Source organism: Hakea prostrata, chromosome 5 (assembly GCF_041222555.1).
Source record: "Hakea prostrata isolate BN-2017 chromosome 5, UWA_Hpros_2, whole genome shotgun sequence".
Taxonomy (NCBI): Eukaryota; Viridiplantae; Streptophyta; class Magnoliopsida; order Proteales; family Proteaceae; genus Hakea; species Hakea prostrata.
The window spans coordinates 12,010,917-12,038,050 of record NC_142604.1 but is presented as its reverse complement, the minus strand read 5'-3'; the positions used below and the strand labels follow the sequence as shown (position 1 = coordinate 12,038,050).

The window sequence follows — 27,134 nt, the reverse complement described above, 5'->3', positions numbered from 1 at the left end:
ACACGTGTCGGGTTCTAACTCTTGTGTGGATGGATATATGCTTAGGCGCGAACAAAAATCCCATCTTAGTTTGTAGTGCTTTGTTTTGTTTAATGATGAGAGAAAGCCAAATATGTTATTACTTTTAATGATTTTAAATGAGTTGGGATGTATCGCATTACTTCGACGTGTCTATTAGCAGGGGTTGCTCTTTTTTTGGAAAATTTTCGGCGCACTCCATGTAATGTCATCTCCTAAGTTATTCAATTTATTCGTTAGACTCCCTATTACGAACACAGTTAGTCTCAGTTAGTTTCCACTTATCCATTTTTAATGTTACCCCCACATCATAAATTCAAAATCACTATCCGTTGACGAGTATCTTTGTGAAGACTTACGACTAGAAGAAGAAGAAGAAGTTATAAAAGGCAGAGAGAAAAGAAAAATGAGTCGGAAGTGGGGTAAAAGATAAAAACATGTAGGCTCATGTGCAATGGAGTGAGGAAGAAGGAAAAAAATGAAGGAATTTTGTAGATAAATGTTAAATGTGGATTTTACTTTTTGATTTTTCACAAAATTCCACATATTTTATAAGGTTTTGAAAACACATGGGTGGAAAAATTAGCATATAACATCATCAGACAAACTCCCTTAAGCGCTTAACTGCAATTTTTTAACAAACGAAGGTGATTTTGATATATCCCTATCCCATTTAGGGTGTCTGATTGAAAATTTGAATAGCTCAGGGGTAGAGCTGAAAATTTCTTTTTATTTTTTATTTTTTTATTTATTTTAGTTTCTTATCCTCTCTTGTCTTTGATGGGGTAAGTGGGTAACCTCATTCTTTGTTGTAAACTTGTAATATATTATATATGTGAAATCTATGTCCGCGGAGAAACACCCTAACGGCCGTATATGACTAGCAAACTTAAGTGTAAGCGTGGAGGCCCAGTTCTCCTTCCTCCTCGTACTTGTTTGAGTCGCGCTTTGTTTAAGTTTTTCGTGGTCGCGAAGCGTTTGGAAACCCTACACTGGCTGATCTTCACTTGCTGCAAGAATCGCTCTGTGTCGTTTTCTGTCCCAAGGTTAGTATAATCTAAGTTCAGAAATTGCACCTTTGAGAAAAATCTAGGGTTTTTGTTTCTTCACTGCGTGACTAGGAATTTGCAGATGCTGTAAGTGAACAGGGCTGTTTAGATTTGTTTACTTAATTTTCCTGTATTTTGATTTTTGTTTGTTTTACGTCCGAAATCCTAACACGACCTGCTGCTGGCTAAGCAAATTATTATCTATTTATTTGATATCTAAGGTGAGCTTAGAAAATCCTATCATGTTTGAGTGACTTCCTCAAAATGCAAGATTTAATCTTCAATCATTCGTGCTTTCGAATGACTTTTCAAGAATACATTTTCTTTTGGTTTTCTTAACAACTGAAGCAGTGAACGATCTCTGTTTGTTCGCTAATCTTTCTCGATTGTGCTGATTCGCAAGTTCGTCAGTGAAGTCAATAATCAGGTATTTGAATGTACATTTTAGCATGTTATATGTGGGTGAGTACAAACAAGTATATTGTAGGGCACTAGTTACTCTTGCTTCCACGAATTTTGAATTTAGGCTTTCAAAGAGTAATGCATTTTCAAAGGCAGAACTTGGGACCTCTTCAGCTGCTGTTTGGGTGACTGCTCCTACAGTAGTTGTAGTGGCCTCCTCCTCCTCCTCCTCATCTCCTCTGCTCTTCTTTATCTTCGCACCCACTCCCTTCTGCTTTTTCTTCCTTCTCCTGCTACCCTACCGCCTACTCTCCCTGCTAGGCTCCCACAGCTATCTCCAGCGTTTAAGGACAGAAGCCAATTTTAGTGTTTCCTCCCAACGTATCTTCAGGTGAAACTTGAAATTGCAGTCATATATCTATGCATTATTAGTCTTAATAATCTGACTTTTGTCACCAAACTTTGGTTGTAAATTTTTTTTTCCCGAGTATGGTGGTTTGCGGTATCATGTGTGGTTAGGAATTAAGATATAATGGCTTCCATGGTTAAGTAATGTGGTTTGATGGTTAGAGATTGGTCCATTTTTTTCTTTATAATACTATACAGAATTCCTGTCTTTAAGTACTTGTTCATGCTATAATGTTATTTACAAGAATCTGTGTGATCAACCCGAATTCTTCCTTTTAATGTTTATCTATTTTTGAGTTTTTATTGTGATTCTCTTTCCCTGTTCTAGTCCATCAATTGGTATATTCAATGTACTGGTTTTTGATACCAACAGCAAAGGGATATTTGATTATTATGGACAAATAGAGAAACCAACTACAAGCTAAAACCAATCGGACCAATAGTTGATTGGTTTATCCATCTATAGGGTGGTGAGAATATAAAGGAGCATATTTGCAGGGGACTAGGACTAGATACTGTTGTTGATTACTTGGGAAGTGTTTCCATGAGTCTTGAATTTAGGCTTTCAAAGAGTAATGTGGTTCCAGAGGCAGAACTTGGAATTATTCTTTAAAACAGGTTTGTCCATCTGTTTACCAAAAAGTTGTCATTTAGTCACTAAATGTTGCAAAAGGAGGGAAGAAGCCCTAAAAGATGGCTAATTACTTGAAAAACTCTATTACTGTTGTGAATAGGAAAAAAAAACCAGCTATATGCCCAGTCAACAAACACTACTATGTGCCATGAACCTGATGGATGACTATATTGTCTTTCTGTCTATGATTTTTTGTATTTTTTCTTTTTATAAGAAAAAAAAAAAAGCTGAAATGTTCATTATTACAATCTTGGTTTCTATTACTTGTCACTAAACTTGAATGAATGTGTTTGTTTAGAACAAGATCTTTCATAAGCATGAATAAAATCTGATCTTAAGAGGTGTTATGTCGTTTTGGTGGTTTTGAGTAACACATATTTAAGTAATAGGTGCATGATAGAATGATTATTTATTAGCGATATCTATTGTTTTATGTTAAATTGGACCATTTCCTCGCATACTTTGATAATTTCCATTCAATTCCACACCCATCAATACGTATCTATGATATGATACAATACAAAGTGAAACGTCTCTTAAAATCACCCAACCTATACAACAACAATAAGCCTTGTCCCAACTAAATGGGGTTGACTACATGGATTATTGCCTTCTAATCAGTTCTGTTTGAGGCCATGCTAGATACAAGGCCTAAGCTATGCATATTCTTTCTCACCACTTCTCTTAAGGTTATTTTAGGTCTACCCTTAGCTCTTCTAGTCCCTTCAATTTGGATTATATCACTTCTCCATACAGGGGCATTTATAGGTCTCTGTTGAACGTGGTCATACCACCTCAAATGACTTTCTTGAAGCTTATCACTTATGGGAACAACTCTCAAACCAACTTTAATATGATCATTCCTTATCTTATCCTTCCTAGTTTTGCCACTTCATTCATCTTAGCATCATCATTTCTACTACACTGAATTTATGTATATGATTCTTTTTAATAGTCCAACACTCTGCACCGTACATCATAGTTGGTTGAACAACGATCCTATAAAATTTTCCTTTAAGCTTTAATGGAATACGCTGATCACATATGACCCTGGATTACCTTTCCACTTCATCCACCCTATTTTAATTATTTGGGAAACATCATCGTTTATATAACCTCTTTTATTTTTTATTAAACCTAGGTACTTAAAACAATCACTCCGAGGAATCTTCTTATCATCAAGTATCATCACCTCATCGTCTGTCCGATCATGACTAAAGTTACAAACTAGATATTCTATCTTCGTTTTACTTAGTTTAAAGCCTCTTGATTTCAAAGCTGCTCTCCATGATTCTAATTTGGTAATAATTCCCACTTGAATCTTATCAATCAACACAATATTATCATCAAAAAAAGCATAAACTAAGGGACCTCATCATGAATGTCTTTGGTTAATTCATCCATTACAAGTGCAAATAGATATGGGCTTAAAGTTGATCCTTGAAATAGCCCAACTGTAATTGATAATTCATTACTTTGTCCCCCACTATTCTTATACTTGTCACCGAACCATCATACATATCCTTAACTATGTCTATATATTTACTTGCAACACTTCTTTTCTTTAGTACTTGCCAAATTAACTCTTTAAGAACTCTATCATAAGCTTTTTAAGGTTAATAAATACCAAATGAAGGTCTTTCTTACATTCTCTATACATTCCATAAGTCTCCTAATTAGGTAAATAGCCTCTGTTTGTAGATCTTCCCGCATAAACCCAAACTGATTTTCCATAATTGTAGATAAGTGTCTCAAACGGGTTTCAATTACTCTCTCCTATAATTTCATAGTATGACTCATCAATTTAATGCCCATATAGTTATACAACTTTGAATATCTCCTTTATTTTTGTAAATTGGAACCACAATGCTTCTCCTCCATTTATTTGACATTTTTCCTGTGCTCATAATCTTATTAAACAAATTAGCCAACCAAACTAATCCATGGGTTCCTAAGCTCTTCCATACTTCTATTGGGATTTCATCAGGACCTTGTGTCTTGTCAAGTTTCATCTTTAGTGGTTTTTTAATTTTTTTTTTATTTTACTTCGGACATCAAAATTCTCCGTATATAAGTTCGAAAATTTGTGCCTTGGTGAATGATGTAATCATCTGAATCATAGGTGCTTGAAGTATTCTCGTTTAGTAGACTAGAGAAATAAATTTCTCATCTTTTCCTAATGTCCTCATCACATACTAGTCCTTTATCATTTCCATTTTTAAACATCTAACATGGTCAAGCTCTCTACTCTTCTTATCCCTCATCTTAGTTATCTTATAAATAGATTTTCCCCTTCCTTGATGCAATTTATTGTATAAATTTTCATGCTTCTTTTCCCATGCTTTTCCCGCAATTATCTTAGCTTAATTTCTAGTCCAACCTATACCTTTGAAGATCCTCAACATCGTTTGTTTTTTGCCATGTCTTAAAACTAAATTTCTTATTCAAAATGATAGCTTGAACCTCACTATCCCACCACCAAGTCTTTCTATAAGAATGGAGCTTTCCTTTTGGTTCACCTAGGACATCTTTAGCCACCTTCTTGATACACATAGCCATCTCATTCTACACCACATTAATATCCCCTTTAAAATCCCACTTTCCTTGTTTGACTATTTCATTAGCGAAGAATTTCGAGCACTCTCCTTTCAAGTTTCACCATCTTATCTTGGGATAGTTAACCTTGCACCTTTTATGAGTTTTGGGGTTAGGCACATATCCAAGACCACAAGTCTATGTTTTGCAATTAAGCTTTCCCTTGGTATCACCTTGCAATCCTTGCACAACAATCTATTAGTCCTTTTAGTTAGGAAGAAATCTATTTAGCTTCTATAATGTCCACTTTTGAAACTAATTAAATGTTCCTCTCTCTTTTTGAAGTAAGTATTTACAATAGATAGATCAAAAGCAATAGCAAAATCTAAAATTGAGATCCATTCCTCATTCCTCTCTCCAAAACCATATCCTCCATGTACACTCTAATAGCCTCTTTGATATTTTCCAATATGTCAATTTAGATCACTTTGTAGAATAATTTTTCTCCTTGATGAATTCCTTGCATTTATCCATCCATATTTTCTCAAAATTCTAGCTTTAGACTTTCATCCAATCCTACTTGAGGTGCATATGCACAAACTATATTTACGAACTCTTTATCCATTACAAGCTTGATAGCAATAATTCCTATTTCCCACTCTTTTAACATCCACCACATAATTTTAAAATTTTTATCCACTATTATACCTATTCCATTTTTAATAATTTTATTCCTAGTATAACAAAATTTAAAGTCATCCAACTCTTTAGCTTTTTTACCCTTCCATCTAGTCTCTTGAATGCAAGCAATATTAATCCTTCTTTTCCTCATAACATCTATCAATTCTAAGCTCCTACCTGTTAAAGATCTTATGTTCCAAGATGCCAATTTAATTCTACGTTTTTTGACTAGCTTCTTTACCTGCACTCATCCACGGCGCGGGAACCCTTGATTACTTGTCACCGCATCTGGACGCCGATGCTACGGGTTGCTTACAAGGGATGCCCTAGCTAACTCTTGCCCACTTATCACTACACCCGGGCCATAGTGTGGTATGTTGCTTTTTTTTGTTGGGGATGCCCTAACATGACGTTTATTATATATGGTCGAATCCATGAAAGAGTTTGGCTATATTTTTTCTTGTGTCGGCTGCCAACCTGACGCACCAACCCTCCTCCTTTACCCGGGCTTGGGGCCAACAGCAAAACAGTGGCGGAGTTTTGATACATGATACTTTAAACCTTGGTCGTCATGGCCTGCGCAGCTTGTTGGCTGTTAGTTCGCTCTCTCTCTCTCCCCCCCGGCATGATTTCTCACATCTTAGATTAGTTTCTGTCGTCCTCTTTTATTTGTTATCTTCTTCTTCTTCTTCCATTCCTTCTTCCTTTTACTTGCTTTCAAGCCACAGGTAGTTAGTTACTCTGTTTCTGGCTGTATTGCAGCTCCTCATATTTTTTATTGATCTCCCTCACGTTTTGGGGTTGGGGAGTTTCGCTATCTTAGCAACTCTAACCCTAGGTAGTTGACCACCAAACCATCTCTGCTTATAGATACTTTCCTGAGGCCCAACTTTGACTTGCAACTAGCTGTATTCATTCTTGGGAATCTGTTTATGATTGATGCTTTCTTGATGTAAGTTTCTGTAGCTTGGATTCAGTGGATTAGTGATTATGATCCTGTTTCAAAATTTTCTTGCAGTTTGAAGTTCTGTCTGGTTGGATTGACAAACTCCCTTAGTTTCACTCTCTCTCTCTCTCTCTTCTCTATCTTCCCAGAGTTGACTTCTCTGTACGAAACCCTTTTGTTTCTTCTTCCCTATTTCGTTTTTTTTTTCTTGAACTTCCAAATCTGAGATATTCTGTTCAAAAACAAAAAGATCTGAGATTTCTCTGTTTTCCAATCTGCAAACTTTGAGCTGCAAGGCTTCTCATCCCTTTAGAACCCAATGACTTGAAGAATATCTCCTGTGAAAAGGGAGGTCTTGTTCATCTCTCCTATGAAAAGGTTATGGCAGTCCAGCTTGTTCATTTGAATTTTGCCCTGCCTTTGAAGTTGCAAGGTCCAATGTTGATCTCACACCTAAAAAGCTGCTCAATCTTTTTGTTGATTGTTTTTTCACTTCTTTTCCCCCCAGTTTGTGAAGATTACACAATAGATTGGGGTAGCAGATGCACCTGATTGGGATGTTTGTGTTCCATTGCTTCTCTCCATGGATGAACAAGTCAATTCCTCAGCATCCATAATAGCATCTCTATCCTGATTCAACCATTCTTCCACCTATTTTATATTTCGGTGTTTTTCATTGGCATCTAAAAGTGTGGATCTCATGAATTTGATCTTGTTGTTTAGCAATTTGACCTGATACTGCACCCGGGAGAGGAAATCAGCCTTGTTCGAGGTAATCAAAGTTAATTTGGAAAAACAGAGAAATGTTGCTGGTCAAAGTTTGCAGATATGAAAACAAAGAAACCTCAAATTTTTTTCCTTCCCTTTTTTTTTCTTTCTTGAACAAAGAATTTTAGATCTGAAAAGCCAAGAACATCAAAGACGAAACAGGGAAGAAGAAAGAAAAGGGTTTTGTACAGAGAATTCAAATCTGGGAAGAAAGGAGAAGAGAGAACCTGGATCATGTCACTTCTTTTTCTTGGGGCATCCCTAGGTCTCCATTGAATGTGGACATACCTCAAATAGCTCTCCCAGAACTTGTTATTGATTGGGACCACTCCCTGGTCAACTCTAATAAGTTCATTCCATGCTTCTATCAGATGCGAGAGCAATTTCTTAGACTAGGTTAAACACATTAAATGATCGTTGTGAAGATGAACTGGCTCCCTGAGTTTTTAGGTTTAGTTGGATATTTAGGAATTACTAGTACAGTATCACGCGCAAATGCACGTAGGTATTTTATGTTTTTTTTTCAATACTTTTGACTGGATGAATAATAACTCATTTTACCAAAAAATTGAAAATATGGTCTCTTTCTTTACTTTATCTTCTTATCGAGTAAATCTTTTTAAAAGTCATAGATCATGGAAATGTTACATTATTTAATGTTTTTCTTTATCTTCTATCCTTTTTTAAGGTTTATTGAATACAGTGGTGCACTCGAATTTTTGAAATAAAAAAAAAGTTCATAATTGAGTTCCAATTTGGATCCCCTAGTTGGATGCTGAAGTAAAACCTTAAAGTGCCATATTGTGCACATCATTACATCAATAGATTTGGACATAGTTAAGACATATATTTGGATCACATACATACTTCAAGAAATAAACAAAAAAAAAAAAAAAAAAAAAAAAAAAGAAGGAAAAAGAAAGGATTTTGGAACAAAAGGTTAACCTTCTTATAGATTTAGCTTGGGAAATGGGTGGATTTGTCAAGAAATGAACAAATTTTTTTGGAAAAAGAAAGGATTATGGAACAAAAGGTTAAACCTTCTTATAGATTTAGCTTGGGAAATGGGTGGAATGAGGTATAGTGCAGTTGGTCTGACAAAGAATCCAACAACAACTCTGCCAAAACTAGGTGAAGTGCCCCTGCAGCAACCAAAAGTCTCTCCTAGGCAGAACTTCAATGCTCTTGGTAAGATCTTGAGCTGTCAAGTTAGGGGCTTTCTAAAGCATGGTTTGGTTGGAGATCTTGGCTGAGTTATTTGAGTTTGTGGACTCACATCATGTGGTTTCGTCTCCCTTCTCCAAAAAAGTAAGATGTCTTGCGAGTCTCTTGCGAGTCTCTTGAGTTTTTGAACTATGGACTCAATTTTTCTTTTTGCAGCATCTCTACTTACTCAATTCACAAAACGTCAGTAATCAGTATATATCATAGTTTTACCAACATTACAAGTCGTATGCTGTCTTTACAACTTGAAGATTCTTGAATGCTCTTGGCCTGGTTGTTATGATAAGAACTAATACAGCTTAAGGCTGACCCTTGATGTAATCCAATTGTGGTCGGAGCTGTTACCAGACTCACCACGTTCTCACTCTCTCTCTCTCTCTCTCTCTCTCTCTCTCTTCACTAGAACATGCTGGATTAACTCTCTAAGGACTTGGCCGCATGCTTTTTCCAGTTCAGTTAAGACCATTTAGAGATCCTTCTTGATGTTGAATAAACCTAAATAAATTTGGTATCCTATTAAACCCAAAATTTAATTGAACCTGGTGCATCTCTATTTGGATATTCAAGTGTGTTTGGGTTGGTCCAAGACTGGGCTGCATCATTTTTGTCATTTTTTTTTTATAAAACAGATAAAATGATATTACTTAATAAGAGCAGGTACATAAGCGGTTAATATCCAAAAAAGTCCACCCATCCTTATATTCTACGGAGGATTTATCATTTTATCATTTATAAATAGATTTGTAATGCCATTATTGTGTTCTAGTGGTATAGGTTGACATTGATTTTCTTCGATTGTAATTTAAACTTGCTATGTAGTTTCTTTAATTTTATTTTCATCTTTATCCTTGTCACTATTATTTGACATTTTCTTTGTATGCAGGGACCATTAACGTAGACTGAATAATCTGCAAATATGTCGTTTGCATTGACTCCTTCAAAAAGACCTCATGATTGGAGCTCATCAGAGTTCAATGGAAAGGGGAAATGGCAAAAATCTGGAAATTTTAGGTCACAGTCCCAACCGCTGAAAATCTCTCCTGGTGACATTGTTTTCCGTATTCTTTGCCCTGCTTCCAAAGCTGGAGGTGTGATTGGAAAAGGTGGTGCTATTGTGTCACAGATACGCCAAGAAACTGGTGCTAAGGTCAGAGTTGAAGAAATGGTTCCTGGATGTGATGAACAAGTAATTGTTATTACTGGGTCTGATAAAGAGACAGAGGCCAGCGGTGAACAAAGCAAAGATGGTGAAGCTAATAATGTCACTGAAGATAGTGATGAAGCCAAGGAAGATGAGGAAGATGAGGATAACAATGAAAGTAAGGAGTCTTCTCCAGCCGAAGATATACAACCTGAAAAAACAACTTCATCTGTGCAGAAGGCTCTCTTACTTGTTTTTGAAAGAATGGTAGAAGGAGAACATGAGAATGATGGAGATGAAGAAGAAAGTAAGAAGGTTTCCTCCTTCGTTGTCAGGTTACTTGTGCTATCTAGTCAAGTTGGCTGCATTCTGGGGAAAGGTGGGAGTGTAATCAAGCAAATGGCAGCGGAAAGTGGAGCACAGATCCGAATTCTTCCTAGAGACAAAATTCCTCTATGTGCATCACCAGCTGATGAACTAGTTCAGGTAACAAATCATTGTTGAAGTGTTGGTATTTCTGTTCTTCTTCTTTTCGTCTTGGATGTCTTACCTGATTTATATGTCTGTAATACTTCTAATATCTTCAAATTTAATTGCCAGTGCACTCTGCTGATTGTGAATTTTCATGAGTGTATTAATCATTGCCAGATTTTGATCTCTTCTTTTATATTCCAAAAGAAAAAATCGATTTGGTTGTTACTTGTTACAATATTTTCTTATTCTAAAAGCTTTACAAATTATTTACTGTATTTGTAATATTCATCTTACTGAAGGCTAATCTTTTACTTTTGTGTTGATCACCATATTCTGTTACAGCTGACAGGGGGATTAGATGCAGTTAAGAAGGCTCTTCAATGTGTTTCTCAACAACTTTTAGAAAACCCACCTCGTGATCGTGACTCATTTCTTGCAAGCAAGCCTACTGGTCCATCATCTTATCCATTTGGTGGCCCTCTTCCTAAATCCGAATTATATCCTCCATCAAACTATAGATTCCCTGCGCAAGGACCTTATTCTGCTGGGCTGCATGATGCAATTGACTATCCTTCAAATCTTCCGCCATCAATCCCTAAATTCCATGAAAATTTCATCCCAAGTCGAATGAAACCCCCGCAGGAAATCTTAACCTTTCGGTTATTGTGTCTCAATGATCAGGTTGGGGGTATCATAGGAAAAGGGGGAACTATAATCAAGGCACTTAAGCTTGAAACTGGCTGCGATGTTAAAATTCTTGAAGGAGTTCCTGATTTGGATGACAGGATCATCGTGATATCTGGTCCAGCGGTATGTTTTTAACTATTCTAGTAAGTTAATGTAGTATTTCCTATGATGCATGGGGTGCAGCTTTGTACCAATAGGCGGAGGGGTAGGGGTGACTAGTTGTCAAAGAGTGGGACAATAATTGAGGTTAAAGGGTTTGCTTCAATGCGTGGGATGTTTGAGGGTGTGTGCAAGAATCTGCACACTGGTGCTGCTTTTCTGTAAATTATTGTGAACTGAGCACCAAAATATATCTTAATTGTCTAGTGTTGTTATACTTTTCTTTTAGATGGAGTTATTTTACTTCTGTTGCTGACAAGGTAGGCTGATGATGTAGTTTCCAGATGAAAGGTTGTCTCCTGCGCAAGATGCAGTTCTGCGCATCCAGGCGAGGATAGCTAGGGCTGTGCCTGATAGCAAGGAGAAAACTGTCTTAGCCCGGCTCCTTGTTTCCTCAAATCAAATTGGTTGCCTTCTTGGCAAGGGTGGTACCATCATAGCTGAAATGAGGAAGTCATCTGGAGCACAGATTCGTGTAATAGGGAAGGAACAGGTTCCCAAATGTGCTTTGGAAAATGATGAAGTAGTTCAGGTACATCTTGCTAAATTTTTTTGTGCATTCAAGTATGAAAAAGTCGTGCATACCAATTATCTATGCTTTTAGGATGCCTACATAAGCTCCCCACCCCACCACAAATGGAAAAAAAGTCCCTCTCTTTTTATAAATTGCAAGTTGTAAGCTTATTTGAGTTTTACTGTTTTCATTGTTGACCTAGAGAAAGTTATACATCAATGCGTTTGAGCATGTGAATATGTGCGAACGTTTTCTTGTAATGCATGCCTTGGGTCTCTCTGTCTTCTCAATACTTACCAATTAATTTGTTTCATATGAGAATTTAAACCTACTGCCCACCTTTCTAATATTGGTTCAATTTTCTGACAGATAACTGGGGAAATAGAGGCAGTTGAAGAGGCTCTTTTGCAGATAACTAGTAGGCTGAAACATCATCTCTTTCGTGATACTTTCCCTTCCATCAACCATCCTCCACATGGTGGCTTTCCAGATCAAGTACCTTCATTCTCTCCATATCTGGGAAGGAGGGAGCTCTCCCCTCCCAGAATGTTTCCAAATTTGGGCCCATCATTTCACAAGTATGAACCTGCTGGTGGCCTGCCTCATGGCGGAATGCATCCACATGATGAGCGATCTGCATTTGGTCATGGTATTCATAGACCAGGCATCCCCTCTCATAGTTCTGAAAGATTACCTTCTTCAGCACCATGGGGACCTCAGGTATGATGCTTCTTTACTGTTAGTAGTGGCAATAATTTTTTTTGAGGTTATTTTGTGATGCCATTATTATAAACCAAAGTTTGCTATATGTTTTCTTATTGGGAGCCCTTTTTTCCTCTCCCTCCATTGCACATAGAAGACAAATGGATCATCTAGATAATTGTTGGAGCCCTTTTTTTCTTGCCCTCCATTGCACATAGAAGACGAATGGATCATCTAGATAATTGTTGGTTGGAATACCATGTCTTTACTGTCTTTTGATCATGAATCTGCGACTGTTTTATGTTACAACTTCGCGCTTGTTGGCTTGTAGGTACTAGCTGAGGGTGGTGGTCATATGGGCATTCCGGAGTACCCAGGAGGCCCCCCAAGAAGAACTGGGGCTTTTGGAGGGTTTGTGCATCTTAGCTCTTATCAATTATTCTTTTTTTGGTTACATACTAGTTTACTAAATTGTTTTGCTTGACACAATATGGTATCTTTATCTGTCTCTGTAGTGGAAGCCAACCAGCAGTTATCACAAACACCACTGTGGAAGTTGTTGTACCTCGGTCTCTTGTTCCTTCAATTTATGGAGAGAATGGAGGCTGTCTAAAACAAATTCGACAGGTTTCATCCTTTTATTTGGTGATCATGCTTTAATTTCTTTGGTGTAGCCATACTGACTGGCATTATTTCAGATATCTGGAGCAAAAATTACCATCACTGAACCCCGACCTGGAGAAACAGAGACTGTAATTATAATTTCCGGAGCCCCCGACCAGACTAATGCTGCACAAAGTCTTCTTCAAGCATTTGTAATGAGTGGAGCGGATTCTCCTTGAGGTTCCTCAGCATTTGGGTAATGTTCTTGGTTTTTCATATTTCATGCTACAATCTATAGTCCAGTTTATTCACCAACTTAGAGCCCAGGATGTTTATTTTTTGTCTCTAACTATTATAACTAATTTCGTAACTGATTGCTTACAATTAGAGGAATAGTTCTAATATATAGTACTCCATCTTTGCTTTTTGAAACTTGACACCTCAGCAGAGACCAAGAAGATTGAAGAATGCAATAATCTAATTTTGCAGTTTTGAGACAATACGAAACTGAGTGGCACTTAATAGGGACAGACTTCAAACTTTGCAGATCCACCAGTCACCAGATATTTGATTGAATGTATTGCCCCATTGGTTTCATTGAATGGTTTTGTAGGGTCATAATCGTACTTCCATTTCCCATAGATCAAGGAAAGGGAAAAATGCTTTATGTGTCTGCATGAAGTATTGTTTTCTCTGAGAGAAGTTACTTCTATACCATGATGATGAACTTCTGAGACCTTTTTTACCTGAAACATATCAAATTTCTGTGTGCCATAGTTTTATATAATTATACATCAGAAACAAAGCAGCCAAGTACCAGATAGTGTATTTCATTGCTTGTTTAAGGGTTACTTTCCTGCAAAGTATTGTTGGCTGCCATGACTCCACATTTTGAGCAGTTTCGTGAAGATTTGTCAAATCTATTTGCTTGTAGAATTGTTCTTTTTTGTGTACTTTATTCTTGTCAGTGATAGGTAGTTGATGCAAACGGTGGTGCTTTTGGTGATTTCTACCTGAAAATTTTTGTTTCTTACAGGAGGAATCATGTCTTTCTTTTACTAACATAAATAATATTCATCAAGAATCCATGAGTAAAAATTAGTTACAGGAGGAGCATATTTGAGTAGGTCATGAATATTCTTCAACAGCCCATCAGTATAAACATTCTGAAGTTAGGGTTTAGTTCAATTATAAACAACACAACGGGCTATGGGTTTTGTCCTTCAACATTCCACGTTGACACCCTTCACAAGACTGATTAATGTAGCCATCCACTTCAAAATCGTTTGTCTCTGTAGCAAAACTGCTCCAATAGATTGGGGCTGGATTCTGAAAAATTGTTGGATAACTGAGAAATGTTTAGAGTTCATTTAGCATTTGCAGATGCCTGTCTGGTAATGTTTTACTCCTAGGTACATCTCCATGTTAGTAGTAGACCGAACATCCAAACAGGGTGCAGCCTTGGATCTGAGATGACCAAAAATTGATCACAGATCAATGCAGGATATCAGATTTGCATTAATAGGTTTTTCAAGGAAGGAACACTCCTGTTTATATTAATCAGTTGGGGGAACTCCTCGGCATTCTGATGTAGTTCTGGTCTTTATCTTTCATGGTAGAACTCTCCTTGATGGTTGTGGAGACTCTTCTAGACTCAAATGGCTAAGCAATAAAGAAGCAAAAGACTTCGACTCACTAGGACACACTGTAGACAACCACAAATCTTCAGGCTGGCAGGGCAGGTAGGCTGCTTGTGGACTGCGCCAAGCCATTAACACTCGAAACAGTAGCTGTAAGTTTTAAACATTCTTGTGTGTGGGTGGGGCGGGTTGTATTGCAACGTCAAAATTTGACTGTTCGAATCGAGTCAAAATTAAACTATTGGAACGGTGGTAAGAAAGGCTCCTAATCCATAGGGAATTCAAAGGCTAAATCTGCTAAATGGATTTTCAAAGCCACTGTCAAATCATCTTATTAGCAGATCTGGCCTTCCCGTTTTAGTTGGGTTAGAGAATTTAATTTTCAGTTAGGGGCCATGAATTATTTATTGGACTTTCAAGGCCCCAACATTCCCCCCACCCACCCTCCAAAAAAAAACCCAGAAAAGAGAAATTGAAAATGAAAAGGACAAGCAACTTGTTTAATGCTTTTTGGTCAACAAAGAAAGTATTTCATTAGATAAAATGATCCAAAGGCAATGTACCTGAAGAGATCAAAGAGGGAGAAGGAATGAAAGATGGTGGAACGCCCCACCATTGATGAACTAACTTAAATGTCTTAGCACCCTTGGCTGAGAAATCAGCGAGAGTATTGCTAGACCTGGGAGTGTAATAGAAAGATGAAAAACCTAAAGTTTGAAACCAGATAAAGAATCTTCAAAATTAAACCTTTGCATAAAAGAAGAATTTGCACCTAATAAAGGCTGCACCGCAGGTTGAAAATCTGAGTTCACTTGCAGGTCACGGACCCCAGTGAAATAGCAAGTAGAAGGCCATCACGTATGGCTTCTAACGCCATGGTTGCAGCTTGTTTAATGGGATGGTACTAATGAAATTTGAACATTTAGAAGGGAGATAATTAAAAATATCAAATACAGGAATTTTGTTGTAAAAAGGTTACTTGTCCTTATTTACCAAAGACTAAAATAATAGAAGACCCAGAATTCAAAGACACAGGACCTTTATTTTCCTTAAGCGAAGAAGACTTTATCCACTAAACTGCATTTTCTGATTGTCAATTTGAATTGCGACTCTGGGAGAAGAAATCCCTTTCGGTTTCAAAAAGCCAGCCAGAAGTGCAAGCAATGAGATCATTTCAACATCCTGATCATTGCTCAAGACAAGAAGTGATTTGAATATCTGGTTATATCCCTTAAACTGAAGAATATCAGTTAAGATCGAGCTTGTGAATCAACGAAATTGAGATGAGAACGAAGAGTTTGACGAAGAAGAAATCCATACACCACAGCTTTTTGGTGTCGGTGTTATGGAAGGGAACGCATGCAGCTATTTTGGAAATAATTTAACTTTATTTGGGTATTCTTACTGAACAAAACTCAAGTTGGGATCCTCTGCCGATGAGGGTTGCAACGTATTTTTTATCTCATCTTCTATCACACCCCACCCAATCGATATTAGACTTACCTAAATACTCGTGGTTGTGATCCACCACCAAGATCTAGGTTTACAATCAATCTATAACCACACATTACACAAAAGTATAATCTAAAGAATAAAGGAATTAAAAGGTATCACATATATCAATGTTATTGCAGTCATCCCAAAATGATAAACAGAATTAATGTTAAACAATGGAAGTCTCAAAGTTATTAAGAAAAGTTTAATATTTAATGGCATTTGCCTAACAAAACGATATTGAGTATACATGATAGAAATCAAGTCAACAACATCTCCATATAATTTTTCGAAGGCCTCATAATGGTCGGTCATCATAGGGGCAATCCGAGCGAGGCCACAACTCTTCATGTGCCTCAGTGTCCTCTCCTAATTCGTTATAGGACAACGTGGGCTATGAACTCTCAAGTAAATGACGTCTTCATGACTTACAATTAAATCTAAAAAAATATATATTTTCAAGGAATGAGTTCTATAGAACTTAGTGAGGTCAACAAAGTCACATATCATGCATTCAACAAATGCATATAATATTTAATATATATATAATCGTAAATGAAATGAGGTGATGTATATACATGTAAGTATGCTCTTATACTCTTCCAAGTGCTAGTCTCTATGGCTGACACGCATCAAGTCGTAACACCAACCTCTTTTGGGAAAATCTCGTTTCTCTGATCCCTTTCGGAATGGTTATCTCTGTTGGAATCCTTCAGTAAAGGGGTTCAGTCACATCACATAGCGATTTGGTCACCAGTTTCTCACCACACCATTGACAATGAGTATTGGCACGTGTCAGGAATAAGCCTAGCCTAATGCAAAGTCATTTACGTTTCATACTACATGTGATTCGAATATCTTCCCTCATGCCTAGTGCCCTGTTGGTTCACATATCGTTCCCACCTACACATTCCTCACGAACCAGCCCTCTATTGGATCCACAATCCTATGGTTGTTCACATATGCTTCGACGGACACTCTAGTGTCTTCTCACGAAAGGGTTACCTCTGTTGGATGCCCATGAGCCCTAACACTCAACATATGTAACCTTCCCGAGACATGATAATTGTGAAATACCCTAAAATCCTAATCCATTAACCTATTGGTTTCAGGACCGCAAACTCGTAATGCAAGTAGGCGAAAACTCGACCATATGAGTTGAGCCTAGGTGTTCAACAAACGAATCTATGGAGGTAGATGACCACGATGAAGACCCGATAACTTTCATGGAGTTCAAGAGGAAAGAGAGTCATTCCGAAAGGCATAAAAACGAGGTTTTTGCATGCTCGGAAACTAATGCTAGGGTACTCAAATTTTATGGTAAACTATACCATTGATCAAGCCTTGATAAGACCTTTCTACCCCCCCCCCCCAAAGCCCGTCGAAGTCAACATTCACACGAAAGAGAAAAACAGCAGGTCGATTGGGGGCGGTTGCACGCCTGGATCGACCGCCCCTGCCCAGTTTTTGGATTTTGGGTTTAAAACCCTATTTTATAACTCTCCAACCTCATAAAGCTTTTTTTTTATTTATTTTTTTATTTTTTATGTTAGAGTGGGGATGAGAGCTTGGGAGTGGAGAAAACCTTGGAGTTTGGTTGATTCCTTGCATGTGGTGAAGCATCGGAGCACGAATCATTGCGATAAACGTGTGTAAAGGCAAGGCATTCATGAAACCCTTATTTCCTCTCACTTTTGAAGGCATCTATAAACAATGAATGCTATGTTGTGGTGGTGGTTGTCGTTGAGTAATGCTCTTTTTCTACCTCCATTAATGTCTCACAACCCCCATTGAACATTGGTTCATGCAATCCTTTGTATTTGAAACATTTTTTGACCACTCTAAGACGTTTGTGGGTAGACATGGAGAGCCTAAATTGGGTTTTTCATTTGGGAACTAATTGGGATGATTGAAGGGTATTTTGGGGACCCTATTATAGTTCTATTAAAGACCCCAAAGCCCCATTTTGAGTTGATTTCAAAACAGAGTCGAAATCGACCAAATTGATCCCAGCCCTAGGGTGGGCAGTCGACCAACCCTGGGAGGCTCAATTAACTGCCTCCTAGTCTTGGTGTGTGTTTTGCCCCCTTTGATCCCCGGTCAATTTTCGATTGTTGCTCATTTATTTTTCATGTTTGTAGGGTTATTTGGGCCACTTGCACTCTCTTTTGTGGAATTCATTGGACTTTGGAGATTGTTATTATCTTTGACAAGTGAAGAAAAATATCATCATATCTTATATGATTTATTTGTGTTGTTTAAATCTTTGTTTACATTGATGTCTTGTATCTATTATAAACTGCATGTGACTTTGCGCAAATGATGTGTATGTGTGGATTGAATGGTAGGAAAATGTCCACCTATACTTGTTTATTGGCTAGTTGTGGGTTCGCCTATTATCCTAGTGACCTCATATTCACTTAAACTTAGAAACACAATCCAATAACTGTCTAAAGGTGTTGGCTAGTGAACCCTTGAGTACTACTACCCTTTTCGTAGGGGTATTAAAGCTTGGTGACCCGTGATAGCAGTGGTTGGGTCAAGTGTGCATCAAGCAGGCCCACTGTCATCATGAGATGCTAGAGTTACATATGATAGGATTGGGCTCATGGGCTTCCAAAAGACCGGCTTGAGTGTCGTGAGGAGACATGAAAGGCATCCACCCCAACATACGTGGATGAACATAGGGTTAAGGAATGGGGATCCAACAGATGCCTCCATTTATGGATAACATTCTTAGGTGGAGAAGGATATCAAATCAAAAGGGCACTAGGCATGAGGGGAGATATCCAAACCACATGTAGTACGATACTTTATGACTTTGCATTTGGCCTAGGGTTATCCCTGAATACGTCAGTTCTTTGACCAATGGTGATGTGAGAGAGAAATGACATAATCCTCAGCCATGGTTGATGTGACTTGACCCAACTACTGTAGAGAATCCAAAGACGTGCTTGAGTGTCATGAGGGAGAGTGGTGGTACCACCCAGAGGAGGCTTGTGTATAACTTAATGCGTGTCTACCATAAAGACCCACATTGTTAAAGTTAAGAGCATATTGCATACATATTCACTCACTCATCTCATTACATATATATTATATACGGATTGTTTATGAAAATGTGTGACGAATACATGATATATGGTTATGTTGACTTCATTGAGTTCTACTAAACTCATTATTTTTATGTATATGTTTTTTTTAGATCTCATTGCAGGTTATGAAGACCTCGTTTTCCTGGAGAGTCCACCACGTTTGAATCCTACAAGGGACCCACGACAGAGGACACGGAGCTACATGGCGAGTTGTGTGCCTGTTTGGACTGTGCCTACAACATCCGGTCATTCTAAGACACTGAGGATATCTTATGACATAGTAGTTGCCCTTGTATCTATGTGTTACATCCTTCTCATCCAGCCGATAGATGAGGGCGCTACTTAATCTTTCAAGCCTCTTGAGAAAGCGGACTTCCGCTTTTAAACAATCATTTCTTAAACTCTGATACTTGATTTTACTAGACTAACTCGGAACCGTGATTTTGAATTTAAATTATGAATAACTAAACAATCTTTAATCTTTTCTTGCTCTTTAATTATAGTATATCGTGTGGTGTTATGGATTTGGCCGTCAACCTAGATCTTGTAGTATGTCACCCTCACAAGCATTCAAGTATGACCGGATCTGGATGGGTAGGTGTTACAATAACAATGGGCACGTGTCTCATCACAAAATGGTTACTTTTGTTGGACATCCACAAGCTCCAACCACTGCTATCACGGGTCACTCAGCTTCAGTACTCATGCCGAATGGGTAGTAGCATGCATAAAGGGTAAACTAACCAATGCATCTAGACACCAATAAAAAATGTACATAGTTATCTAAGTGAATGCAAATGCACTAGGGGCAACAGGCAAACCCACAACCCCGAGTTGATATACATTTAATGCATTAACACTTAATTCTCAACACGTTACATAAGCAATCATATTTGAAATGAATGAATAATGAAGAACATAAACCAATAAAATGCATGAATAGTCCTACCAAGTAAATCATAAGAGTACAAACCATGATTATAATATAATGAAGTAGAATACGAGACAAATACATGATGATGTATTTGTCACCTGTCAATCGACAAAATGATCTCCATGAATCCAAGAAATCCATAATTCAAAGTGCTAACAAGCTACACAAACCCTATAAAAGATGTAGATTGAATTAGACATCAATTGGATCAAAAGCATGCACACCACCTATATAGGGGCGGTTGGTCCAAACCCACCAAGACCGGTCGACCGCCCCCTGGGCTGGGAACCAAAGTGGCTTCTTCTTGCTCAATTCAAAATTCCAAGTTTTGGAGGCTACTCCACTCCCCAACCCTTTGAGGGATTATTTTATTAATAAATTGTAATTGCTCTGCGTATGCGTTAACTGCCCAATTGGATACCTTTAACAAGAAGTCGTTTGGTGTGTTTCTGAGTTCATTTTAGCAATCCATATTATGCCTGCTAACTCTGCGTCACAGTGGAAATTATGGGTTGTTTAGACTCACGTAAACAACTATTACTGTACAACATTCACTGTAAATAAAATAAGATACTCTCATTTTGTAGGTCAGGTATTTGATCCAACGGTTGATTTAAAATTTGAGGTCTCTTCAGTATGTCTACTAAAAATGAAAGAAACTTTTAGGGATATATATATCTATCTATTGTTAAATATTGGTATGTGATTTGGGCAAAAAAGATATTGGTATGTGCACCGGTAAAGAGAATCTAATATGGCATTGTTAACCTGTATCATTGTTCTGATTTCGAACTTTCAAGAAATAAGACTCTAGAGAATAAGGTTACAGGATATGAGAGAGAGAGAGAGAGAGAGAGAGAGAGAGAGAGAGAGAGAGAGAGGGTACTGAAGTAACTACCCAATTGGCTCAGAACCATTTCACTTCTGCTATAATTACTTGACGAGAATCTTTTTATTTGAGGATAAAAAGATCTTAACATTAACCAAGTACAAATAGATACATAAACAGAGTTGTCAATTTTCGACCTTGAATGGCTTGTATGCCCTGAGACTGACAATAAGACCCTGAACAGATCCAGCAGCTGCAACAAGTGATATGATCAAGCACACCCAGCTCAAGATTTTGAGCATTGTCCACCTTGAAGAGAACTTTGGTAATTTAGCCTGTTTAATGTGCATCTCAATGGGGAAGTAAACTGTAAGTGGCCAGAAGGATGCAGCTCCTATGAGACCCAAGAAGTCATTGAAGAAGGGGAAGATCATGGCTAGAATAGCAGTCACTATCACGTATGCTGTCCTCCATACCAATCTGAAGAAACTGAAGTAATATGTTCCACAAAAGGGAATGTTAACAGCATGTTCATTCACTATGAATCTATTGTCTGGCCACTGCGAGGTGCTCTTTTTTTCGATGAATCCGAATATGGGTTGACAGAACACCTGAGTACCATTGGTAATTAACACTAGTTAGAAACTTAGAACCATGGAGCTTGTTTGAGATTGATATGATGTGGTTGTGAGGTACCTGGTATGCTCCAATAAGATGGATGGCAATGCAAATGTTTGCAAAGTCAATGAGCCAGAAGGGTTCGTAGAAGCCAAACCCAGTTAGAAAATTCCCAGGTGCATTGTTTCCGAATGCAGCATAACCAAGGCAGCCACATAGCATATAGAAGAAGGTGGTAGTTGAGACTCCCATGAGTGAAGACTTCTTCATCACTTGGTTCTCTGGAGGACTTGATTTTAGTGTATCCTGCAACCAACAACATTCATGGAAACTTACATTACTAATACAAAAAATTTCAAAGTGCCTGTTCATGTATCATAATATAGAATTAAGAATTAAGAATTGTTCATTGTTCTATTGTTTTGTGGTTAGGTCAAGATTGAGTTTTTAACCTTAGGCAGACAACCAAGGTCATGAAATGGTGTTGAAGTCAAAATTAATAGAACACGATTCAACCCGACATTTTCGTTTCCAAATATACAGATCGGGGATCAACTTACTTCACATTTTTCTATCATATATTTACGAGTCCACCTCTGAACACCGAAAAAAGTGAATACTTAATTTAAACAACCATAAAGAGAATGGAATAAAATTAATACCTGCCTTTTGGAGAAACTTCTTTAGAGGAATCTCTAAAAGAGTGGTCTAGGGAAGGAAGGGGCTTACATCTTCATATCCTCTCTCTCTCTCTTCGGTTATTGATTTTTCCATTCTCTTTTGTTTTTCTATATAAGAACCTCAAACATAAATAAACAAGTGGATTCTACTTGTCCGATGATTATCCAACATTTTGGATGGACTGAAAACCTTCCTGAAGGTTTGTGTGTCGGTTGCAGAGGTCCCACCTCTCTCAATTGGATGGTTCTTGTATGCTCATAATCTTGAGGCAGATATGATTTTCTGCTTTTACTAATTCCTTTATATTTTATTTTATTTTATTTCCTTAAAAATTACCACATGATTATAGATATCACACTCCTCCATTGTGAAATGACATCTCTATCCAGTGGACATGGATCATGCTCCCAACAGAGAAGAATAAGGAAATGGGAATGCTGCTTGTGTATAATAGAATCTCTTCACATTTCTCAACCCCTTGAAATTCGAATCTAGATTCTCTATCTATGAGGATAAGGTCTATATTTTCTTCACACTTTTCTACCCCACAATAAAGATGAGATCCACATAAAGTTTCACTTTAATTTATTTTATTAATAATTAAAGATAGGTACCTGGCATAAATGTAACTAAAGGGCTATATAAATAAATCTTTCCATCAAATTTATTGAATTAAATGTGAACAGCTTATAATGGAAAATCTTGATTTAATTTTACCAAATTGAATGATAAGATTTGTAGGAGAATTCAGATAAAAGTGTTAGAGAATCATATAAAAGTCTTAAAATCCAATAAGGCCACGTCAATTAGTAAATTGTAAATAAAACATTTACCAAAAATAATAATGATAATAAATGATAGACACAATGTCAAACTTTCAGACGAGCGTTTTGGATTTTTCTGGGTTTTCTTGGATTTTGCAGGATTCTAAGTTAAGACACAAGAAGATAAAAGAGATAATGGTCATGAGTTTTGCTTGCCTGTATCTCGATCAGAACAGTGGAATAAGCGTAGGCAAATGCAATATTTCCCAGGGCCTGAAATGTCCTCCATATCTTCTCTTCACCAGTCACATCTATCCCAACAGCAACACCAGTTAACGAATCACTAACATGACGTCCTTTATCTGCACCAGATTGAACCACACAGAATGAATTTTCATTTACAGGTCACTATGGTCATGATTTTCTCTGTTCTGGGTTCTGGGTTCTGGGTTCTGGGTTCTGGGTTCTGGGAAATCTAACCTGAAATAACTTTGACAAGGGATAAACCAACGCCGATCGTAGCATAAGTAAAGGACATAACAGCAGCCACGATTGAAAGCCATGAAAGCTTGTCGAAATTGGGTATCTGGGACAGGATGATCTGTATACATGCAAATATGATCATGAATGGGTAGTTTGATATGGAGCAATGCACTTCATGTCCGTTCTTGTGGAAACAATTTGATCTTTTCACTGCCCTGTTCATCATCAATCGAAGTGAAACAGAAATTAGTAATGACCCAGTTAAGCATTTAAATTATAGGTGGGTTTTGATGAATTAATACTCACACCATACTGATCGATGCAGTGATGGTATACCCAATTGTTACTCCCACAAGGTTCGCATATTGAGCTAATGCACAGAGCTTAAATTTCATTCCCCCTGCAAGCAAAAACCCAGAAACAAATCTAAGAACTGGTTTTGTTTTCCCTAAAGAAGGAGAAGATAAAAGATGAAAGATTAATTTCTTACCCAAATTGGACCTTACGACATCTGTGTAAGTATAGTTTCTCTTCCCGTTGACAGGGTCAGGAGATCTGTAACAGTCGGCAAGCAGAGTTGAAGTGTACCAGGTGATAACAGAAAACACCATGAGAACAGCAGGACCAGCTATCCAACCCAACTGAGCTATAGCCCAGGCTAGCGAGAGAACACCAGAACCAATCACAGCAGTGATTATATGAGCACTTGCAGTGAGCATTGTCCCTTCATTTCAAAGATTCAAAGAAAACCCAGAATCAGTTTCAGAATTAAGTTAGATGTATTACAAAACAGGGGAGAGAGAGTTCGATATATGAGAATTGAAATACCAGTTCGTTTCTCGCGGCCATCATCATCGAGGTTCTTTCCGAACCCATTCTCCATTACTTCCTGAGAAGCATGTTCCATATACAAAGCATTCTTCATCTGCAATTCTTTAGCCATCTTTTTCTCCTCTTTTCTTCTAGCTGATGCTAAATCTTCTGTGTGGAGTACTGAAAGAGTGAACCTATATATAAAGGAGATAAATGAAACTGGAGTTCCAGAAATCACTACCTATGAAGAGAATGGAGAGAAACGGAAACAATTTAAGGAGCCAGGAAAGGTGCCATGGGGTACTTCGACCGAAACCGAAACAATGCACTGAATCCTCTCTCCGAGCCAATCAATTCGGTGAGAGGAGAGATATGGTAAGTTGGTGGGACCCACAGTATTCTCATTGACCAAAAATACCATTATTCTTGTAACTTAACCGAGCACATTTCCTTCCAACCCAGACTAGGCCATGTTTCCATTGTCATCTTTGTCACGGAAAGCCCTGTGTCACCGTCGTGTTGACAGTTTGGCCTATTTCCAATCCACAGTTTCTCTAGAATTGTTATCCAAAAAAGGGAAAATATCTAAATCGTGTTCGTACTTTCTATGTTATAGATTCTTTTGTAAAAGTGAAATTTTCAGTGCTGTCTTAGTTACTCCCTAAAATTAATGCTACCCCATAAGTTATTCCTTTAAATCCATATGAATTACCCAATTTATTAAAAAAATATATCATTGGCACTTCTTGCCTACTATTGTTAGTAAACCATAGTTATGTAACGATATAAACAAGCTAAACTTTCATAAATCAAGAATACCCTTGAACTATAAATCCCTATGCTTGAGTCTTGACTCGTCATTGTCTTCCTTTCATGTCTGCAACAACTCTTCTTCTTCCATTATTGTAGCTTGATGATTTCTATTCTTCTACAAATACTTTGTCATTTTCCTCTCATCCATTTTCTTCTTCTATAATATAAAAATAATATTAGAAATGGATAAAACTAAGGTTATTTTTTGTATCAATTCTCATTCTTTATTATGTCTATTTAAAAGAAATAAGTACAAGAATTCATTAAGTCAAGAATGAAAAATGGTCCGGTGAATTTTATCAAAAACAAATTATGGTATGAAAAATAAATTTGGTATATCAAAATAAAAAAAAAGGTTAGAAAACGATAGCGAGCAAGTGAGAAAGGAGAAAAGGGATTCATGCTTCTCAGTGGAGAGGTCTTGGGTTCGACTCTTGCAGACGGCATTTCATTTAAAAAAAAACGATTATATTGATTGGTTTGCCCTCATCTTAAATAATGTGTATTGACTATTTTGTCCTCATCTTAACTATAAAATTTTAAGTAAACTTTTGCATAAATGAAGAGAATAAAATTCTCACCAGAATCCATAATAGATAAAAAAAAATTATTATGCATTTTGAAGGTTTTTCTATTATTTTAAATAAAAACAAAACTGAAAATAGATGTCAAAAAATTTAAAATAATGAAAATTTCTCATAATTAAGAATGATAATTGATACCAAAAAAAGCCTAAGATTACAGTGTTAGTATACTAATAAAGTGTTTGACTAGTAAATTGGGTAACTCAAAGAATATCATTAATATTAAAAGATAACTCAAGGGTGTGGCACCGAAAATTTTTCCTTTTAAAATTATATCTTTTGTCTTAATGTTCACACTTACCCTCTTAAGTTCCCTAATATTTTACCTTGGATGAGTATGGTTTAATGTAAGCTTTTAATCTAGAAATGATGATCTACATTAAAATACCCTTAAATTGGATATGAAGCATTAATGGACACTATTTCTTCCAATAATAATAATAATAATAATAAAATTACATAATATGGAGGGGAGGCCGGGAGGGGGATAAAAATTAAAAAAAAAGTAGAAACATATAATTGATTGGCTCGAACCGCACGATTGATGGTGGAGGTTTAAGGTCTGGTGTGGGACCCACACCGTACTTATTTGTGACCGTCCACTGAAGAAAGAAAAACCGCTGACTTTGGTATCTCCGAGTCAGTGTTCTTCTTCCTCCTCCCTTACTTTATTTTCAATAATGACGAAACGCAATAATACATAAAAAGATTCTCACAGAATGGAATTCCAGAATCCAAACACTTTAAAAAATACATTTTTTTTTTTATTTTACTTCCTACGCCTGGGGAGAGTGATCGAATCGATAATGATAATAAACATGTCGAGATTTGAGGGGTTTCAACTTTCAACTTTCAAAATAAGCCGTCCACGAGACGGCGAATCTTGAGATCCTCCAATATGTACGGTTATCCTTCACTGCGGTGACTTTGCAAGTCAGTGGTGGCGGCGTAGCAATTCACTTTTTTGAAAATTTTGAGAATGTGATATGGATGTGTAAGTGTTTGGTTGATCATGGTGGGTGTGGTGTGGTGAGGGTCAAAGCATGTGGTGAAAAGCCATGTTTTGGTCTTCCATGGTGCTCTTGATGTGATAATTGGAATTTGGGCACTTTCTTCAATGGTACCTACTATTCTTTTGGCAGTTATAAATTACAATTTATAGAGGATACCTAATCTTGAAGGACCCATGGAGAAGGGTGGGTTCGATTTTCTTCCTTCTTATTCTATGATTCCTATCCATGTGGGGGTGTTCAAAAGAGTTTGGTAGTATTTGGAGTGACCAAAATATTCAATTTCATGCTTATCCTAACAATCATATAGTGAATTATTCTTTTGTATTGTCCAAAGACCTAACTTTTTTTGGTTTGGATTTTTCCTTAATTACCATAGTGAAAGGAATTAATCTTTAATAACTATGGTTTGTGGATCTGTAATTGAAAGA

The 27,134-nt window shown here is 37.2% G+C and overlaps 2 protein-coding genes across 6 annotated transcripts; one reads left to right on the top strand and one right to left on the bottom strand.

Moving 5' to 3' along the window:
- Nucleotides 1–869: 869 nt before the first annotated feature.
- Nucleotides 870–13,898, top strand: LOC149015161 (RNA-binding KH domain-containing protein RCF3-like). Of its 5 annotated transcripts, none has more exons than XM_089155153.1 (9): nt 870–1,064; nt 9,549–10,292; nt 10,623–11,090; nt 11,404–11,658; nt 12,010–12,360; nt 12,674–12,753; nt 12,858–12,969; nt 13,041–13,201; nt 13,559–13,898. In XM_089155153.1, the coding sequence occupies exons 2-8, from the start codon at nt 9,582–9,584 to the stop codon at nt 13,182–13,184; spliced, it is 2,121 nt and encodes a 706-aa protein (XP_089011279.1). In that variant the 5' UTR covers nt 870–1,064; nt 9,549–9,581; the 3' UTR covers nt 13,185–13,201; nt 13,559–13,898. The 5 variants fall into 5 exon arrangements, with proteins under 5 accessions (XP_089011279.1, XP_089011278.1, XP_089011275.1 ...); XM_089155152.1 differs by having other exon boundaries at nt 13,435–13,898; XM_089155149.1 differs by having other exon boundaries at nt 13,394–13,898.
- Nucleotides 13,899–21,030: 7,132 nt separating this feature from the next.
- Nucleotides 21,031–24,589, bottom strand: LOC149015160 (amino acid permease 6-like). Its single transcript, XM_089156194.1, has 7 exons — nt 24,312–24,589; nt 23,974–24,207; nt 23,790–23,883; nt 23,481–23,698; nt 23,217–23,362; nt 21,634–21,861; nt 21,031–21,548 (listed from the first exon to the last, which is right to left on the bottom strand). The coding sequence occupies exons 1-7, from the start codon at nt 24,424–24,426 to the stop codon at nt 21,123–21,125; spliced, it is 1,461 nt and encodes a 486-aa protein (XP_089012320.1). The 5' UTR covers nt 24,427–24,589; the 3' UTR covers nt 21,031–21,122.
- Between the last annotated feature and the right edge of the window lie 2,545 nt (nt 24,590–27,134).

Excerpts from the sequence above, each read along its gene's own strand:
- LOC149015160 (XM_089156194.1), bottom strand. The coding sequence starts at position 24,426 with ATGGCTAAAGAATTGCAGATGAAGAATGCTTTGTATATGGAACATGCT. Across the intron at positions 21,862-23,216 it reads CTGTTCTGATCGAGATACAG|GATACACTAAAATCAAGTCC; the intron begins GCAAGCAAAACT and ends TGTTGGTTGCAG. Across the intron at positions 21,549-21,633 it reads ATCTTATTGGAGCATACCAG|GTGTTCTGTCAACCCATATT; the intron begins GTACCTCACAAC and ends AATGGTACTCAG.
- LOC149015161 (XM_089155153.1), top strand. The coding sequence starts at position 9,582 with ATGTCGTTTGCATTGACTCCTTCAAAAAGACCTCATGATTGGAGCTCA. Across the intron at positions 10,293-10,622 it reads CAGCTGATGAACTAGTTCAG|CTGACAGGGGGATTAGATGC; the intron begins GTAACAAATCAT and ends ATTCTGTTACAG. Across the intron at positions 12,754-12,857 it reads AGAACTGGGGCTTTTGGAGG|TGGAAGCCAACCAGCAGTTA; the intron begins GTTTGTGCATCT and ends CTGTCTCTGTAG.